This window comes from Branchiostoma belcheri, unplaced genomic scaffold (genome assembly GCF_001625305.1).
Source record: "Branchiostoma belcheri isolate BF01 breed outbred unplaced genomic scaffold, Haploidv18h27 scaffold30, whole genome shotgun sequence".
Lineage (NCBI taxonomy): Eukaryota > Metazoa > Chordata > Leptocardii > Amphioxiformes > Branchiostomatidae > Branchiostoma > Branchiostoma belcheri.
This window is the reverse complement of record NW_017803910.1, coordinates 1245851-1266716: the sequence shown is the minus strand read 5'-3', so window position 1 is coordinate 1266716 and position 20866 is coordinate 1245851. Positions and strand designations below refer to the sequence as shown.

General features: G+C 40.6%; 1 protein-coding gene and 1 pseudogene across 2 annotated transcripts; one reads left to right on the top strand and one right to left on the bottom strand.

Moving 5' to 3' along the window:
- Window positions 1–426, bottom strand: part of LOC109474110 — a 2560-nt pseudogene extending 2134 nt beyond the window's left edge.
- Window positions 427–3543: 3117 nt separating this feature from the next.
- On the top strand, window positions 3544–20866 carry LOC109474294 (dolichyl-diphosphooligosaccharide--protein glycosyltransferase subunit STT3B-like). Of its 2 annotated transcripts, none has more exons than XM_019774580.1 (17): window positions 3544–3744; window positions 8699–8807; window positions 9157–9266; window positions 9658–9746; window positions 10131–10219; window positions 11941–12006; window positions 12403–12502; window positions 12843–12941; window positions 13327–13482; window positions 13710–13758; window positions 14170–14324; window positions 16232–16452; window positions 17235–17594; window positions 17941–18114; window positions 18678–18791; window positions 18926–19138; window positions 19688–20866. In XM_019774580.1, the coding sequence occupies exons 1-17, from the start codon at window positions 3584–3586 to the stop codon at window positions 19796–19798; spliced, it is 2376 nt and encodes a 791-aa protein (XP_019630139.1). In that variant the 5' UTR covers window positions 3544–3583; the 3' UTR covers window positions 19799–20866. The 2 variants fall into 2 exon arrangements, with proteins under 2 accessions (XP_019630139.1, XP_019630138.1); XM_019774579.1 differs by having other exon boundaries at window positions 16232–16464.

The following is a 20866-nucleotide window of genomic DNA, read 5'->3' as shown; positions in this document are numbered from 1 at the left end:
TTCCTCTCCTCCCAGCTCAGTTTTACGAACGGTTTCCACTTGCGGCGGAACCGCCTCCTGCCCTCCGCCCCCGAGCCGCGGTGTCCCCTCCGATGGTGTTTTCTGCGGCGATCGTTGAGGTGCTCCAGTGGGTGATCGCCCCCGTCGTTACGGCTACACTCCCGCTTGCTGTCCGGGGAATCGTGCTCCGCTAGCTCGGTCTCGGTCCGCTCGTCGTCCCCCTCCATTCCCTCCGCCTCCGGGCTGACACTGTGCTCTAAATCCGCCATAGACACGAGCTGTTCTCTTGGTAGCATAAATGCCAGTAAAAACCGTCCCGATCCGCGAAAATCAGCTGAATTTTAAGACTTTTGCAGGCTTCCTTCGTCTCTTGCCCTTCCTGGCCGCCGACATTGCTCAACTGCCGTCCGGGGCCTCAGCACTGGCAAATATGGACGTAAACACACATATTCCTCCGCCGGTAGGGTCTACCACTTTTCTTCAGGGGGGCATATCTGTCAGAAATTAGCATCACTCTAGGCTCATATTTGCTCATTTTCGTAAACTACTAATGTTAATAATAAAGAGTATATGTGCTTGTATCTTTCCGACTAATTTTTATAGGATATACTTTGAAACGCCGATATACTTTAAAGTTAATATGGACCTGAATTGTTGATGTGGTATAAACCAAGTAGTACCATATTCATAAATCAACATAAATGCACTGACAGAACTCATCGACCATTTCTATCTTGTATTAGGTTCCTTAGGGTAGAGTATCGTATTGTAGATTACCAATACATCAAAATTTCAGTTCCAAATTCGGGAATATTACTGAAATTACACTGGAATCCACGCGTCAACCTCCCGCGGATGGATAGAGGTTCGCCTGCTCACTGCATTAACTCACAATAATGGATCAGGTGACCAAATTTACGAGATTCTACCCATTGATCGGTGACAGTTTGTCCGATAATTTGACACCATTCCCCAATATGACTAGTAAATCTCTTTGAAACATAAAAGATCGGTAGCTCTGGTATGTAGGTCACCTTTGGTCTTGCGAATTTAAAGTGAAATGTTAGTACTTTGCAAGGGAATGCAAGCTTGTGCCCTATGTGACACGCCCCCTAAGGTTAGGGGTCAACACGGTCTCAGCTGTAGTCAACAAGAGAGGGGGCGTTGCTCAATATAAGTCCCTGAGTCTGCTACAGTACCTTCTGGGCAAAACAAATGACGTTCTTCTCGAATAAACGACATGCTAAAACCAATAGCTCAATCGTAGGCGATATTCCACATTTAATACATTTGTACGTTAGTGTCAAAAATGGATGCCGCAATGAATTTTCAACTTCAATGTCATCTAGCTTTCCTCTAACGTAACTAGTTAACTGTTATAGAGACGTTGGTAATTACATTGGAATAACATCACAAAAAAGGACGTTTTACAGTCTATAGCGAGTAGGTTTTGCATCTAGTTCAAATCGGCGTGACGTTACAAAATAACGCCGATAACATGTTATATCAAGGAGGTTATATGGATAACTGTTAGTAATAAAATTGCATGATATTACATTAACGTCATTAGCATACCATGTATACATTTATCCTCTTGATGCCAAAACTGATAATTTTCTCTTTCCAATAAACATCTTGTATCTACTGTAATACTGAAATAATTTTTGGCAAACAATTCTCAAAAAATAAAAAAATAAACTAGTGCTGGACTGACCCTTTCCAAAACAAGGCAAAGCTCAGTCGACCAACTATAACGTTACATATGCACTGTATATGTGAGGTACCACCATGCATGCCCTTTTGCTGACTCCAAACAAAGTAATTGGGCAATAATTCTATCGGCTTGTTAGCTTTGGTCGTATTGAAGCTTTGAAGCCCCATTAATGCATTACAAGCAGGCCTAGTGTATGGGTTTCGAGGGTAGTGCCCTACCCAGGACCCATTCGAATTATTAGAGCTATAGGTCGGCATTATTTCCGGCATCTTGAGCGGAAAGAACCGAAGCAAGCTTTGTGGAATTTGAGTCCATATGAAAGATGTTATCGATATCACCAAAACAGTGCTTCCATGATAACCAGATATCTTCAATTCATGGATAAAATGAACAGAAAAATGGAGAAAACGCAGTTTAAGTCGTCGCTGGTCCTCTTCACATGCAAATAATTTTTATTGAACACATTTATTAAGGATTTACGATATTGCTTCTGTGGAACGCTAATAGTTTTTGGTGGCTCCCTGGACCGCCTCTGGCAACTAGCATTTGGCCGATTTTTACCATTTTCCTATGTTACTATCCTGTTACATCCCTACGAGCTACATCATGTATTCGCCGCTCGCGGTGGCTACTAGAAACCGGCAAATGTCTGGTAGGCATTGATTCCAGGCTACAATGTTACATACCGGGCCCAATTAAAACTGGTCCTACCGTAAAATTACCACGTATGTAGCTATAGGAAGGTCTGCGGTCAGGACGCACAGATGAAAAAAAATCAAGCTAGTATAGCCTCTGGCACCGATAACTAATACATGTACACGTAAATCCAGCGAACACACTGGGAGCAGAAATGAACTCGCCCCATCTTGCAGACAATAGCTGAGTGAATGTTTTTATTCTTCACACGTTCACACACTGCAAGAATCATATAAACATTGACGTAACAACGTCGCGTTCCGAGTGCATGGGGGAAAGCAGCATGACATCCTCGATCGCCATGTGCAGGGCCAATTAGGCTTACGCCCCACATGATGCAGCGCCAAGGACAAATCTGAAGGCACGGCGGATGGATACTAGTATTGGTGTCATAATTGCCTTCGAGCTTGAACCCTACTCTCCAAGCAGAGGTTTGGGTTTGGGGTTATTTTGGCGTGTTTTTAGGCTTTTTTTATCGGGGTTTCTTTTTTTTTTCACTGGAACCTCTGTTTGGAGAGTACTTGGACCCTACAGCGTATATCCAGTATAGACTGGACAAACACATGAGAAGTCATCCAGTGGTGTACAACCCCCGGGCACTGGACAACCCCCACAAGATGACAATGTCAACGCAGTAAACTACAAGGAGCGGCTCAAAGTGGAAGAGAACTTCCTACCGACACGAAAGATCTACTCTACTCTATTCGTGGGGGCCGGGCTGTACGTGACAGTGAATACCAGTATATTACGTATATAGAAAGGTAACACAAATGCTACCAATTTCAGATGTACAGATCTACATCATCTGAAGACGAATAATATTATTCCTATAACGTTAGAGCTGTGACGTAAAGCTAGCAGACGTATGCATAAGATCGATCGAGAGATCAAGAGATGTCACAACCAGCAGTAGTACTACAGGCATATTTTTTCTAGAATCACGTCATTGTCCAAATTCACAGCTGAACAGAAGTCAACATGTATACTTCACGGAATCATGGTCCTTTTTCCGGCCCATCTGCATCTTCTTTTATTTGTACCTAACTTGCATTGACTATGATTCTCGCTAGTGGGCGCTTCTTCCCGTCGGTGTTTCCCGCGGCCTGGCGCGAGACTTCCCGTCCCTGTGCCGTGCCGCTCTGTGATTGGTCCAGCGGTAGAACGTGTTCCAAGATGGCGGGGGAGAGCAACATCCGCACGGCCTTGTCCAACCCTGCCGGCTGGCAGTCCCTTCTCTCCTTCTCCATCCTCGCCCTGGCCTACCTGGCCGCCTTCAGCAGCCGCCTGTTCGCCGTCATACGCTTCGAGAGCATCATCCACGAGTTTGATCCGTGGTAAGTGGCCGGAATCGCCCGCTAAGGTGGGAGGGCGGAAGAGGCGTGATAAAATCGACAGTCACCTGTGTTCGCTTTGCCCTTTTTTTGTATGCTCAAAGCTCATTCATAAAAGATCAAGTGGAGTGGCGGTCCCGGCACATAACGCTTCGCTAGACATTTTTATTACCGTGAACTTGATCAAGGAGAGGACAGACGTTTTCATGACGTGTGTGTGTTAAGAGTCACCCTAAGAATCTCAGGTGATTGTCAGGTGCACATGGGTGGGGGAGGGGCGCTGGTTAAGGGTTAATGTGCAGACCGTAACTAAATTGGTCTGCTGACGCCTGTATCGTAATTAAAGGTAATTTGGAGAAAACGAACACAATATATAATAGTGTGTGACCGTGATGTTATATATACATAATTTATGACTAGGTCAACATTGTCATTGTTCTTTTGTATTGGTGATGATGTTATTTTGTATGCAAAGCAGATATATGTTTGTTTTTCTTTAAAATGTCTGCTGTGAACCAAAGTGAAATTAGTACACTATGAACCTGTGCAATAATTTTCTTGACTGTTGTAAATTTTCATAAATGAAATTTATGCATTTAAATTTTTATATTGCCTGCCAGTTGTATTTCCCCATTGGAAATTATGTAGGAAAAGTTTTGAGTTTGTTGGTCTCAAATATTGAGCTATGTTCTGCTGTTGATTGATTGCTGGCCTTGATCAAGGTCATCATGTTTGCAATACTGTACAAAGGTTTCTGTCACCAGAAGTCAAAAGTTATGAAAAGGGGAACACACAAAGAAAAGAGGAACAATCATACTTGGGATTTTACCATTGTCATTATTGACTATACTACATATTGGCCAGCAGTATATAATGAGTGTCTGGTGTCTTTTTGATACCTTTTATATGGTTAATAACTCACAATATATAGAGGAGCCATTGCAACAAAAATTGTAATAAATTGTACTAGTTTTTACATGTCTCAAGCTGATACATGTATTGTTAGATACTCCTCTTGCAATTGTGAAGTGAAGAATGGAATTCATTCGAAGGCATCGCATTAAGATATGTGTCTGGGTTCAAGCTTACGTAAGTGTGTTATAATGAAGACAAAGAACTGTTCATTATGCATGTATTCCAATGGGTCCCTGTTGAGTTGGGACTGCAAATGGCGCATGTGAAATACATTATTTCAGATGCAGACTGATACAGATAAAAAGACACTGAAATACAAAAAGGGGCATTAACCAGAAGCTATTATGTTGTACCTTCAAAAAATTAGTTTTAACTGTTATTTTCAAGCAAGTGATAGTTAAATCTATTGACACTATGATTTCTATTTTTTTTTCTATTTCTAACAGAAACCGCTTACTGAAAATTGATTGTTCCCTAGCTGGATATGTCACAACCAAATCCTTCATGTGCCCTGGAGACATATTAACTCTGGTGTATCTGTCACACTGATAACCCTGATCTTCTCACACGCAAGCAATTGTCTTTGGTTGGTTATTCAGAAAGGAAACCCTCAAATAACATGTGATCATTTAATTACAATACAACTGTCATGTAATATCTGTCACTACAGTGGTTAAAATTTTACTTCAATATACATGTAGTTTGAACTTTCAAGCCAAACTAGATATGCAAAGCTATTCCTCCATATCCATATCAGAATGGATCATTATCTATGCAGACCTGGACATAAAAAGGTATATTCCCTCCAGGTTTGCATTAAAAATGTATAACAGCTCTATTAGATTTTCCTCCTGCTACCCATTTTTTGTCGCAGTAAATTGAAAATAAACCTGCCATTAGATGGCTTGTGGCCACTCTGTGCAGAATTTTAGCAAATAAAACTTTCACTACTTTGGAAAAGACCAATTTATTTCTATGGCAATTCTAATGTACATTTTCAGGCCTCTAAATTCTAACTGCATGGAGTGGGTGATAACTCCAAAGTCACCTGCCCCAGACAGTTTTTTTCTGCTCCACTCATTTTGTAATGCCCTTTAGTCCATTCAAAATAGCATTTGGAAAATGTGTTGCACTAATTTAAATGGTATTTGCTGTATCAAAGGATGATACTATTGTGAATGCATGGCATTTTTACCAGGGACCTGGGCTATTGCAGGTTTAATATGTTCAGTAAGACATCAGAAATACCTGTAATTTTACCTGCACCAACCTGCATAAGCAGGTAACATTTTGAGTTCTGATTTTGTTTCTGCTGCAAGAAACCAAATGCAAGTCTACCTAAGTAGACAATTTGTTTCCAAATTCGATAGCACTAAACCCTTGAAGTCTTTCTACTAACCCCCCCTCCCAGTCATAGTACCATTAGCAGTAGTTCCATATAAATGTTGACGTCAAAAGTCCTTGTAAAAGCCGGGTCACGATTGCATCTAAAACCCATTCCTGCCTGGCACAGAGGGTATTTGGCTGCCTATCTGGAAGCCTGGATTGCTTCCCATATATTACAGTATGTATCTTTTATGACCAGACAAAATTGGCGACGAATTAGTCTTGTATCCTGGCCAAGCTCAAATGTCAGACAGACAGAAACGTGTCCTCTGTTAGGCGTCTAGAGATCAGTTCCCTGATTTGAAACCATCCGTAAAATGAGATGTATAGTTTGTCCTTCCATCGAATTACTTTTACAGTAGTTAGAAAGACTAACCTGATAAATCTATTTTGAAATTCTTGTATGAGGAGGCAAAGGTTTCTCTGGTCAGTTACCAAATGTACCTAGTATAGAATCATGCATTGATTTTACTCTAGCAGCTAAAAGGAGCATCCACACTGAAGAAGTTTTTCCTAGAAAGTCTGTCTAGACTACAACTATGAAAAGGTTTGTGGGCTCTGTTCCAGAAAGGCAAAGAAGTTAGTTGTACCTAAGGGGTGGGTACTGGTTCAGCTTGATCAAGTCCAAATACAGATCTAGGTCCAATGTATTGATCAAGTCCAGGCCTGAACCTGGACCAGATTAAAGTAACAGTAATATTACTGGTATATCAGATTTTGGAGAGCAAGACAGGTCAACTTGTGTTATTTTGCAAAAGCAAAAGCATACTAGACCAAAATTTGGGTTTAGTGTTAGAAATTGCAATTTAAACTTGCTTCATAATATTTTATCATGATGCTCATGTCCTAGCCTCTGTACAGACCCGTAAGCTTCTTAGTGTTCCATTACAGTACTTCCCTAGTGTAATACACCATCCTTGCACCCGTTGAAATTTAATTTGAGTCCAAGACCTTCCTACAGAATTCCAATTGCTTTTCTCCTGGTGATGATACTGTAAACCCTTGCAGCTGGCTGTATCCCTGAACAACCCCTGAAGACAACTGCTCATGGTAGAAAACTGTCTCAAATTGGATTACGCTGTTGTGCCGATGAATTCTCTCAGTACACTTACACTATACAGAAAAGAAATTCAGGGCTTGATATTGCCAGATTGCTTTCGGAATATACTCAATAAATTTTCCGCTCTGGAAAGGTCATATCCTGGAAGGTGTACTGGAATTAATTGGAAGAAATATTTGCACTCAGTGTTCCATACAGTATTGATGTGAGATGTACTTGTAACTGAGGGGTGCTCAGAAATATTTTGTAGCTTTAGTTCAAATCGTATCCACTTCTGCTATTGTTGAACACTGATTCTCCCTGCAACCTAAATCAATATGAGTTTGGTATTAAAAGTCTAGCTAAGTGAGAATTTCTGTATGTGAATATATCATAACCATTAGAATCTCAATAATTTCTTTGAATCCACGTAATATTTAAAAATCTGAAATGCAAAGAATGAAATTAATGTAGCCCATTTAAGTTATTCCCTTCATTACAGTGAATCATTCTTGTATAAATCAGTAGTTACTCTGAACCATAATTCGCAGGATTTGCTCAATAATCGCCACAACAAATCCTTCAGAGATCCGATGGTTAATAATTTATATCATGACCACCACATGTTCATATTAGTGAATTGTGAATTGCTACCATGTCTCCACTATTCACCATTAATGTTTCATCTATATGCAGGTATTTTAAAATGTTGTCTACTTTTTGTAAAATTCCTGGTCACATAGTCCACCCTCTAATATCTACTGTAAAACAGTGTAAATTTTCAGTCTTCAGAGCCTATTTGTACTGTATTATTTGATACTGTAGCAGGAAGAAAGTAGCATCATATGGCAGAATACACAGATCAATACCTGAGACAGTAGAATCACTTCTCTCTAGTCAGAAATGACTCGAGTGCAAATGAGAAATCATGGAGAATCTTTACCCAGGGGTCCAGAGGCCATGGAATCAATATTTTGTCAATGCAAGGAATGGCTCCTCCAATGGAGAAAACTCTGCAGCAGGGAGATCTTGTCTACGGCTTTATTTAGAACGGTTATTTGTCTTAATCTGTAACAGTGCTAGGCCTGCCCTGGGGAATTGTGATTTAACTTTCTCACTGATGAGATAGCCTTTTGCAGCACATTTGTAATGGTTACAGGGTTAGGCAGCAAGGAATTGGGTACTAGTGTGGCTGTATAATGGTTCTATAATTTGCTGCAGAAAATAAAAAATTTCTTCCAGGTGTGCAGAAAGATATCTGTAGCAAGTGTTGCACAATTACAGTATATTTTATGATGAATAGATATCTACAAATCAAAGATATGTCAAAAAAGGAATCATATTATACGTATATAGGAGAAATATATTTTTCAAATCAGCAAATATTATTGATTTGATTTGAACCAGATTGCTCTTAGATTAAGCAGTCAGGACCTGTATCTAAGCAATTTTACAGGTATAGCCTATAGGTACAGTTACAGGTAGAAAATACACAGCCATATATGTCATACAAAATGTGCTTGATGCTTAAAAGTTTCTACAATGTTGTGCACATGTTAATTGCTAGCTTGGTCAGTCTTGTCTGCATGTTTAACCGTGTTTTTGTGCCTTTCTCAGGTTTAACTACAGGTCCACGCACCACCTGGTCAACTATGGCTTCTATAACTTCCTCAACTGGTTTGATGAGAGAGCGTGGTATCCTCTAGGGAGGATAGTAGGGGGGACGGTAAGTAGTCAACATCTCAGACAGTTTCTTACAATCAATGTTTTTTCAAAAGTTTTCTTTCACCTAACCTTCCTTGACACAGTACAAGCAATTAGCCCTCTGGCATGATTTGGCAAATAAAGATCATAAAGATTGGTGGGGTCATGTGGCGTAATGGCAGAGTGCTCAACTCGGAACCAAGAGGTCTCAGGTTCGAGTCCTGATATGCCACCGATCTTGTGCCCTTGGGAAAGGCACTTTACACCACTTTCCTCACTTGAAAATGAGTATTGTCTGTCCTGTATTTGTTGCTATGTGTGTGACACAACATTAGCTATAACTGCCATTGTCCCACGTGTATTGTATCCAGGTGTACCCAGGTCTGATGGTAACAGCAGGCACCATCCACTGGTTACTCAACAGTCTCCACATCACTGTACATATCAGAGATGTCTGTGTGTTCTTAGCTCCAACCTTCAGGTAAGATGAGTTCGTAAAGATATATTGTGAGTGTTGCAGAGTTTTGCTGTTTGTATCACAGTTTGACAGAATTGGTATAAGAAAATAAAACATTTCATCTGAAAGGACTGTGAAAAACAAAATTGTGCTGAAAGAAGGAAAGCCTGCTATCAGGGAAAGAAACCTTTCATGCCCACCCCCATCCCTCTTTGGTTTGTTCCAATGCAGTGTTTGCCATTTTACCATAAATCTCCAAATATATAGTGACGCTGCAAGTATTGTTCTTCACGGCCAACTCTAAACACAGTGATAACCTCTTTCCATCAATATTCCTACTGTGAAATTAAATGCTTCTAAAAATATATGACTGTACAGTATCTAACGGTAGAACTTTTTGCCTCCTATCTTGCAGTGGGTTGACATCCATAGCAACATACTTGTTAACCAAAGAATTATGGAGCCAAGGGGCGGGGCTACTAGCAGCATGCTTCATCGCAATAGGTAAGAAACTTTCACTGTTTGATGATATTAATCATCCTCAGATCTTGATTTTAAAATTTGAGTACCATACGTACCATACGTCTTTGTTGAACTCTGATTTCCTTGTGACTATGTAGTGCTTTGTATGCTGTGGATGAAGAATAAGAATTCACATTATATTGATGCAATGTTTTTCACCATTTGAGAAACACTGCACTAAATAGTTTATTGAAAAGTTTCTAAATGTATGATTTTTAGAATAAATTTTGAAATTTGAGTTCAGGGCACCCACTGCAGAACATAGAAAAAATGTCACATTTCTATAATGATAGCAAATCATTCTAAAAATATTTCATGGATGTAGAACTATGGAACTGAAAGTATGACTTGTTTTCTTCTACATAGTTCCTGGCTACATCTCCAGATCAGTAGCAGGGTCTTATGACAATGAGGGAATCGCCATCTTTGCCTTACTTTTTACTTACTTTCTATGGGTAAGTATTCATACAGAAAATAGGTCATTCTTAAAGGCATCTACATGTACAATGTACATTCTTTTAAGTTTAATCAACCCTATCCTATACCATATTGATGTCTGGGTGGCAAAAATACGATGGTGTATCTTGGACGATACGATGGTGCATTGGAGTCTTGAATTGTGTACATTTCACTTTGACTCTAAAGGATTTGAACCTAGCTGTAAGCAACATATGAGTAACACCCACACTCGCAAACACCTGCCTCGATATAATCCTTGTATTCCCTGCAGTAATGTGTCTACATAGCATAGATTTGTCTGGGGAATTCTAAACATGACAGGATTTGACAGAACTGCCTTTGTAAATGTCAAACTGGTAACCGTATTCTCTCCCAAAGGATTTGCCAGCACAGACATACAGTTGCCCCCCTCCCACCCTCTCTCCTGCTAGAAAATTACCATACAGACTGTCTGAAGTACACTATTGTACTGTGGCTATTCTTAGTTCAAGAGGTCACTTCACAGGTCGAACTGGGTGGAGTCCTGACCTCATTTTTGACCTAAAATCAATTGAACTGAAGAAGCTAGACAGTTTGAGAATCCTCGAATCTGACAAGACAATTTCAGCGACCATATTTAGCGGGCTAAGTGTCAATTATTCAAACTAGAACCCAGAGTTAAATCAATAATTCTGTAATCCGTTACACCAAAAGGTTGCATATGATACGTTCATGAGTGAAATGCTCACATATTCTTCAGACAAGGATGTTAGTAGTTAGAAGAGCCATTCTATTTTAACATTGACTGGTGTTTTGATCAATTTGAAAGTCAGGTAGTGAAAGATCATCTTGATACTGAAAGATTGTAGAACAACATGGGAATAAGGATGGGCTTGCCACCCTTGCGTAGGGACATGGTATAGTCCACCTGAGCTGATTTAGCTGACATGTGCCATCATAGTGGGATATACCATTCCAAGAGAAAGGGGTGTGGCAATTCATTTTTTCCAGAGATACACATGTATGGGTGATTGATAGACTGATTGTTATTTGTAGCACTGGCCTGTTTTCCTACCATTGAATTTTACTGATCACCTTTTTATCTAGAGCAAATGTGTGCTTACTGTAGCAACACTGTAGCTCAATTTTCTGTAGAAAAAAAGGAAACCATACAAAAGGCAGTTCCGACTGACGAAGCTTCAAGGGTACTTCTGTTGTCTGAAGTATCTTTGGTAAAACGTTTCTATTCAGGAAAAAAATGAACAGAGCACTTTGTTACCACTACTATAGCTACTCATGACACAATGGCAGATACACTTGAATAACCAGTACTGTATAAAACTGGCCCAATTCCATTTACCTATATACTGGTAGTACTGTACTGGTATATAAGCACTGCAAATGAGAGCCCTTCAATGCATGAAAGATATAACATAAAAACCTTATGTTAAACTTTCACCCTACTAACCGTTTAATGGCTGTACATGGATGCTGTCCATAATCTGATGGTTAAAGGTACAAAATTACAAATGCAGCCAACAGTATATGTATAAATAGACATACTACACTGTATGTGTGTCCATTTTTGCTGGTTGTCAATAAATTGATAACAACTGAAGTTGATACAAAATTGCAAACTTTTCTAGATTAATTAATAATTACTTAGCAATGATAACCTGGTGTGTATGCTATAAAGCTATAGCCTTTTCTGACTAGACATTTTTCCTCTTTTCCACAGGTTAAATCAGTAAAGACAGGGTCTATATTCTGGGCAGGATGTACAGCATTGGCATATTTCTATATGGTGAGTCCAGCTTCGTTTTCTTCCTTTGTATCTGTTTTCAAAATGGCATTGAGTTTGTACAAACAATAGAGTCCAGTATTCTAGCCAGCAAGAATTTTTTTTCATCATCTTAATATTGTTTTACATAACATCATAGGAGGATCCAGGGGCATGCACCCCCGTGGAAATTTTGAAATCTTGACTCCCTGAAATGCTATTTCCTCTATTTTGCAGGGAAATTTTGGTGGTAGGCTAAGCTTTGTTTAATGACATCTTTACATGTCAAAGATGACATATTGGACAAACTGTTTGTCATGAGTGTCAAAATTCCGTCAAAAAGACAGACGCTTTTTCCAGGGCTGCTACTGTTGTTGCTATAGTAACCATCACCGTGGTAACATGTGATGTGATTGACAGGTGTCTGCCTGGGGAGGGTATGTCTACATCATCAACCTCATCCCGCTGCACGTGTTTGTACTGCTTCTCATGGGCAGGTTCTCCTACAGGATATTTGTGGGTAAGTAGTAGGAGTAGTAGTAGTAGTAGTACAAAATGTAGTACTAGTAGTAGAAGTAGTAGTAGTGTTAGGAGTGGTTATTGGAGTAGTAGTAGTAGTAGTAGTAGTAGTTAGTAGTAGTAGTAGTAGTTGACCGGTTTAACATCTCATATCAGCAACAAGCTTATAAGTAGCATGGATGTCAGGTGATCCATAATAGCCGGGATTCAAACTCCAGTCCTCTTAATTCAGATGCAGGGTTATAACAGAAACAGTTGACAAGGTAAAAAAAATGCCCCCAGTTTACTGTCATAACCTGATGAATGTGACCCGGCTGTAACCTCTGACCTTTGCCCTGCAGCGTACTGTGCGTTCTTCATCCTGGGGCTGCTGCTGTCCATGCAGATCCCCTTCGTCGGCTTCCAGCCAATCAGGACCAGCGAACACATGGCGTCAGCCGGTAGGCAGCCCTGGTCACATCAGTGCTAGTCAGAGTTGATATTTTATGCAATGTCTTGTTTATTTTTGTATTGCCTTTAATAGTTGCCTTTAGGGTTGTTGGATTATAATTTGAACATCCTGAGTTTAAATCCCTAGCAGGCTCCAATACCAACCTCACTTTAATTCTACTCTTTCCTCACTTAAGCAAACCTTAAGGTCTGGTGTTATGTAGCTTGTACTTTCTGCAGAAAACTAGTGTGTTATGTTTAAAGGTACAAATGTAGTTAACCAGCTGCAAAACAAGCAAATAGTTGTTTTACGCTTTTGTATTTAGTCTCTTGTGACAATTTTTGGACACACTTTTGGGATGGAGGCAAAAATGATCTCCTTTTTTGTCCCTGCAGGTGTGTTTGCCCTCCTGATTGCGTACGGGTTCCTGAAGTACCTGCACACGCACCTGAGTAGTCTCACCAAGTCTGAGATGAGGTCGCTCTTCTTCTTCGCTGTAGCTGCTTCAGCGGCCGCAGTCCTCATGGCTGTGGTGTACCTGACGTATGCAGGTCAGTTGTGTATTTATTTATATTATTTATATATACTATTTACTTGTATGAGGCAATTACAATATTACTTCTTCTGAAATGAAATGAAGGTTTTTTGCTTGCATAATCTTTTACAATTGTGATGAAGCAGGAAAAATTGACCATTGAAACAAACATTTTTTCTTCTTAACCACAGCACATTTCTCCATATAACTGTGACAGTCTGTTGTATGAATCCCTGATTTCAGGTTATGTTGCACCATGGAGTGGGAGATTCTACTCTCTATATGACACGGGGTGAGTATGCCGTGTGTTGGGGTGTCGTTTAGAACTACAAATTCCTTGTATGTCAAGTAAATGGGACTTTAAATGCCTTATATTGCTAGGACACAAATTTTGAGACCCAGGTTGCCCTTAGTGACAGTACTGGAAGTTTTACACTATTTTCTGTTTTAGTTTTATTTACTGTAAACCATACACAGTCAAGATCAGATAGCAGCCATGCGCCTTATGTATATGTCTTGTCATATATGTACAATATAATAATGTACATGTACAATATTGAATAGCAAAATTCTTCATTCACAACAACTTGTTTAACAATGCAAGATCCGAGTTTTGATGGCCGTCTGTCATTAAGTAGTAATATATTGTATGGAGACTTGTATGGAGATTGAAACTCTGATTCACTCCCCCCCTCCCCTCCAGGTATGCTAAGATCCACATCCCGATCATCGCGTCAGTGTCGGAGCACCAGCCGACCACCTGGGTCTCCTTCTTCTTCGACCTGCACGTGTTAGTCTGCACGTTTCCCGCCGGCGTCTGGTTCTGCATCAAGAAGATTAACGACGAGAGAGTCTTCAGTGGGTAGACTCTGCTTTCTTGTTCAGGCCGCAGATACTGTAAATGCATTTTTATTCGAGAGGGATTTAGCTTCGCGGTTTTCGCGAAGAGCCTTGCTTCGTGAAGTCATGTCCCTCGCGAACAGTTCACCGTATACACTCCTTCCGTCTTCCATATGTTTCCACCGGACATATGGTTATGCCCAAGGGGGGGGGGGTAAATTATGAACGCTACAGAGCCAAGTAGAACTATCGTCTCAGCAGGAACACAAATAAAAGTAGACCAGCTCTTCTTCAAGAAATAAAATATTTATGCGTTATTGTTGAGTATCAGAATTATTTACTAGTATTTATTATAATCCTGTGTCAGGCCGTGTCAACTGCGTACAAAAATCTTAGCGTGCACGGCGCGGGGCCGCTTGCGACAGGAATACGGCTAAAATGCGGGTACATCCACAAATATTTTTATCAAAAACATAATTGCTGGGATCTGAAATGTTACTGGGTTCTCCGTAGCGGGAGTTGTTTATCGTTTTGACTGGAAAACGCAGGGTAAAAACGCTAAAAAATGTAGCGTGGGTACGACAAACCCACGCCGAGGTCCGTATACTTCCGGTTTTACGTGCACGCTAATCATGCCGAAAACGCCAAAAATCCGCATAGAGATGTATATTTTCCCGAAAGATTCTTGGAACTGTGTATTTCTTAACTAGAAGATCGGTGTATGGTTGTGGAAAATAGCGTTTTAGCGCTTATATCCAAACAAAGAAAATGTGTTTACATGGCGTCGGCCCGCTTGTATGTTACCGTCGCAGCACTGCTCCAGCTGGTGCACAACCAATCAGAGACGCGAAATGCGGACACGTGACGCGGGATTTGCATACCGTCAACAACAACAGCTAGCTGAACAGGCCGCGTGCGGTGCATGAAACTAATTTTTGTGTCAAATCAGCGCCGTATTTCAAGAGATAAATGCCGGGAAACAAAGTTTTCTTGTTTTTGAAAATATATTTTACGAGTTCATCTTTGAATATCCGAGTGAAAATCAAACAGTTCGATGCCTGGTCCTTCGGTACGATACAAATCCATGCATATGATTCCTGCGCGAGCCATCAGTTCTGTGTGAATTTTTAAACTGCAACTAACGAAATATTGACCCCAAATCACCGTAGCGTTTTCCTAAAAATTCCATAGCCGGCGATTTTGCGTGACTAAAGAAAAATATTGCCGGGCAAACCCATGATGAAAAAGGGGGTGCGCGGAAAATCACTGGTTATCCGGCGATTATCAAAAGTCGGCATTCCCTTTTGTATTTGGTTCTGCTGTATAGCGAACTAAAATCCCTCGCGAACTCTCTATTTGCTCCGTTGCGCGAAATTTAGTCCTCGCGAACATAAATGCATTTACAGTAAGCGCTCTAGCCAGTGTCTGTTTTTCCGTCCATTGCCCAAACTTTGCAGGGTGTGATGGAAAAAATCTTTGGTAAAAATATAAGAACATCTGAAGAACCACTGACAACCACCCTCAATCCATTGTTTGCCTCTCAAAATTTGGGAAATTGCATTTTTAAAGCTAATTTCCCAATCATGACGGAAGAAAATCGAGTTGGCTACAGCCCTGCCGCAGATACTTGATTTTCTGTCATACCTGGGCCATGATAACGTTCGATATGGGTGTTCTGGCCTGTGTGATAACTAGCTATATGATCGGTTTCTATAATGGTAATATCATACGGCCTTCCAAATGTTCAATAGAATACTTCAAACGCCTTTTGATTGCACTGCTTTTAAAAATTTGAATACCAGATTTGTACATTGGAATCTGATAGGGGTAATCTGATACATTGTGTATTAAGCATGTATGTGCAAGATATGTACTTTTGATGGCAAAGTACAATATAAGAATTGAAAACTCCCACCTCTCCACAGTTGTGCTGTACGCCATCAGTGCCAGCTACTTTGCCGGAGTGATGGTTCGTCTCATGCTGACCCTGACGCCTGTGGTCTGCATTCTCTCCGCCATCGCGTTCTCTAACGTACTGGAACGCTACCTCGTGGACGACACGCCGAAAGTCCACCACATCGAGGACGAAAGCGAAGATGACGAAGAGGGTGACAAAAGAAACAAAAGCAAAGATCTGTATGATAAGGTAACCAAAACAGTAAGTTGTTGTTCATTCATTTTTCTTTTTTGGGTCATTGTCCACTATCCACTCCTCCTTCTGCCTATCTTTCATTCTTTCTTTCACCAAACAAACTTATACACACGAGATTAGAATCACACTCTGTATACTGTAGATACAGAAAACAACTAGATGTATAAAATATATAAAGATATGGCTCTACATAGATGGATAGAAGCACTCTTCCATACTCCTCTCACACTACCTTCCCTCAGTCTATCAATCATTCCATGTATGTTTCTGTTCTCCATGAATATGTGTGTGTGTGATGTTCAACACCCTCAGCTGGTAGGTACTGGGACTTGATTATAAACCAAGTAACCAGCAGTTTTCATTGAATTTCAGAGACGTTTTTAAAGGTATACATATTCTTCAACACAATCAACCCAAAAGACAATAAACAGATTAACATTGATAGAATATATCCTTAGCAGAGGTAAAAATCAATCCACTGCCATAACTGACAGGCCCTGGTTTCATGACTACAAACCGAAAATAGCTTCATCAGGTTGGTAAAGTATAGGATAGAGGAGTTTTCTTTTACACAACCGAGATAGTTTACCTTGCTGACATTTCGGTGTCTATCAGACACCTTCCTCAGAGCTTCTGACTGGAGTTCTGCTTCTCGCCACTGTAGGTAGGAAGGTGTCGATAGACACCGAACGTCAGCAAGGTAAACTATCTTGGTTGTGTAAAAGAAAACTCCTGTATCCTGTTTCTGACGTTGTGTCATGACCTTTCTAACGAAGGCAGGGAAGGTGAGGAAGATTCGCCACGAGCCCAGCGGGGAGCCGGAGAGTCTGGGCGGGAACGTGAAGACCATCGTGGTGATGGCGGTCATGATGATCCTGATGATGTTCGCGGTGCACTGCACCTGGGTTACCAGCAATGCCTACTCCAGCCCCAGCGTCGTGCTCGCCTCCTACAACCACGACGGATCCCGCAACATCCTGGACGACTTCAGGGAGGCGTACTATTGGCTGAGGCAGAACACGGACGACCACTCCCGCGTGATGTCGTGGTGGGACTACGGGTACCAGATTGCCGGCATGGCCAACCGAACCACTCTGGTGGACAACAACACGTGGAACAACAGCCACATAGCACTGGTCAGTCTGGCTCTTCATAACCCTTGGCTTACCAAAGTTGTCAGTGTATTTATGCTTGTATATTTTCCTGTGTGTCGTGTCATGGCCAATATTACGGGTAAAGTCTGACTCACTTTAACCTTTGGCTTATCAAGCATGTCTTCACAGGTTCTTATTTGTTACAATTAGCAGATTATGCAGCTTAGAAAAGGTTAAACTACTACACAGCCACCATTACAGGTAAAGTTTTGCTAGAAGCTTTGCATAGTGCTGTAGAATTCATCTAGGTTCCAATTATATGACAGCTGTAATATGACATACTATATTTGTCAGACACTGATGATTGGCTACTGCTGCTGTTTTACAGGTTGGAAAGGCCATGTCGTCCAATGAGACGAGGGCTTATGAGATCATGAAGGCCCTGGATGTGGACTATGTGCTGGTTATATTCGGAGGCGTGATTGGCTACTCAGGCGATGACATCAACAAGTTCTTGTGGATGGTGAGGATTGCAGAGGGGGAACACCCCAAGGAGATCAGGGTAAGTGGTTGGTTTGTGGGTTGGGTGTATGGGTGGGTGGGTGTTTGGGTGGATGGATGGTTGGTTGACAGGTTGGATCTGTGAATGGATAAATGGATTAATAATAGCTTAAAGATTGACTAAATATATCACTATAAGGCCACACCAATTTAATTTGTTGGTTCTCGGATTCGCCTCTTCATTTTTTTCTTGATTTGCAAAAAAAAAAAAAAAAATTCTGGTTCTGAATAATCTAAAAGATGCTCATATTTTGCTCCCAACAGTTGAGGAAAGTCCTTTTCTTCCTAGTTGTTACAGTTTTTCAAACTTTTGATGCAGTGGTTTGGTTAAAAGTTCAAAATTCATTGTTTAAATTTTATCCCAGCCTTTTGTGTTGACTTTATGGCTCCAATCGAAGCATTTGGGGCTATAATAGGATGCCTAGGCCTGTTTTTATTTTTATTTTTTTTCGCCCTGTCGCTTCATTTTTTTTCTGAAAAAATCCGAGAACCAACAAATTAAATTGGTGTGGCCTAAAGGTAACATTTATGGGTATAAGAAGTCTTTTTTCCTGTCCCTGTTAGGAAGGTGACTACTTCACCCCCCAAGGAGAGTTCCGAGTGGACAAGGCCGGCTCCAAGACCCTGCTGAACTGTCTCATGTACAAACTCTGCTACTACAGGTTTGGGGAGATGCAGGTTAGTACATACAAATTCTTGTCAAAAAAGAAGATATGGGAAAGTTTACAAAACAGAAACAGGCCTACAAAAATGAATGTTTGTCCATTTCAAGACAATCATGATTTTGAAAATTGTGGGTTTTTTTTTTGTAGCTGGACTTCCGAACTCCCCCTGGTTTTGACCGGACCAGGAACGTGGAGATAGGGAACAAAGACATCAGTTTCCAGCACCTGGAGGAGGCCTACACCACGGAACACTGGCTGGTCAGGATCTACAAGGTCAAGAAACAGGACAACCGGGTTAGATTAGACCACACCGTCAGGAAGACTGACATCAAGCCCAAAACCAAGTTCACTTCCAGAAAGGTGAACATGGGTTTTTATATACATTTGTGGTTGTAGAGTTTAAGCTCATCATGTTTGTGTTAGAAGTAAGCGTAAGCTCCACAACTATGGAGATAGTAGTAGTAGATAGTAGCGTGCGTAGTCCAGTGGTTAGCGATCCTGCCTTTGGACTAAGAGGTTGGGAGTTCGAATCCCAGCTGATGTCGCTCACCTGACATGCATGCTACTGTTTAGGGTCGCAGTCCTTTGGACGGGACGTTAACCGTGGTCCACTGTTCATTGTGCTTGTCGAAAAGAGCTAGGGGAATTTCCCCGGTACAATGACCCTGTAAATACTGTACATAGCGTCTGTCTTCTCTGTCACGACCAGTAGAAGATTAGCTCTTCAATGAGCTAAACTGGATCAAGATCACTTTCACTTTATGGATTCTACCAATACAGATGGGCTTTCATTCGACTGGGTTGTTCTAATCATTTTTTTTCTTTGTAAAGGAACTACAACATCTACTTCTCATTTTTGAATTTTACATTCACATCATTCTCACTGATGTCTATTTTGCCTTCTCACAGTCGGGAAAAAGAAAACGAGGATTCATCAAGAACAAGATGTTGATAAAGAAGGGGAAGAGACCATCCAGCAAGAACAAGAAACCCAGCAGGAAAACCTCCTCCAAGAAGTAAACAAGAACCAGCTGTCAATCAACCATCTGCACCGCCCCCCCTCCCCCCTGAGGATCCAGTAGTTCATCCAGAGGAGAGAAGTTTTTGAGAAGAAAAATGAAAAAATTTGATGTAAGGTTACAAAAAAGTGTGTAAAAAACAGTGTATACAAATGCAATTTAGACGCTCCAGAACTAGTAGTAGTGATTTAGTTTTGACCATTAGATGACTTGAGTGTTCACTATCTCAGCCCGGATTTTGCATGGAACCCAGAAAGTACAATGTAGCTTGATGAATCTACACTATAAAACATTAGGAATACTAGTAGTCACTGTTGACTTGCATTCTATCCTGCTAAATGCTGCTGGGGTGGGAGTCCTGATAATTTTTGTGTCATGTTCAACCAACACACTAGTACAAGGAATAAAATTGTAGCAACACAAATCTGCAAACAATACATATAGCTGTCATGTAACTCTGCTTTTTGTGTTGTTGAAACATCTTACATCAAAGATGTATAAAGGGATTGGAGGCTGGTGTAGGGGTTTTAGCATTACCATGATCATTAGTACCATATTCATGATAACCCCTAATTCAGACTCCAACTGACATTAATGTACAAGTTTGAAATGATCCTCCCTTCACATCCCAGAAATTGTATCAATTTCATGATACTCGGAACTATTCAAACATGCCTTTATTCATGGGTATGTCTAATCTATTAATATGTATAATGACCATGTATTTCAATTGTCTATGGTCAGTAATTCTGCCTTATTAATTTCATTAGGTTGCCACAGTTTATATTGGCTATTATCTTAAATGGATTTATGCAAATGTGGGATGAATTTCTATTAATACAACATATCGAAGTTCTGCATTTATTTTTGTCTTTTCTTGGTGGATGGACTTGTGCAAGTATGTACAAATTTTGATCTGTTGATTTGTTATCTACTTTTTGTACGTCTACATACAACATCAAGTTTCACAGCGAATATTACCAAACTGGGTTTTGTATTTGTTCTACATTTAGGACTGCATGGCACTGAAAGCCTGAGAACTCTTTCACAATAAACATGCAATAATTTA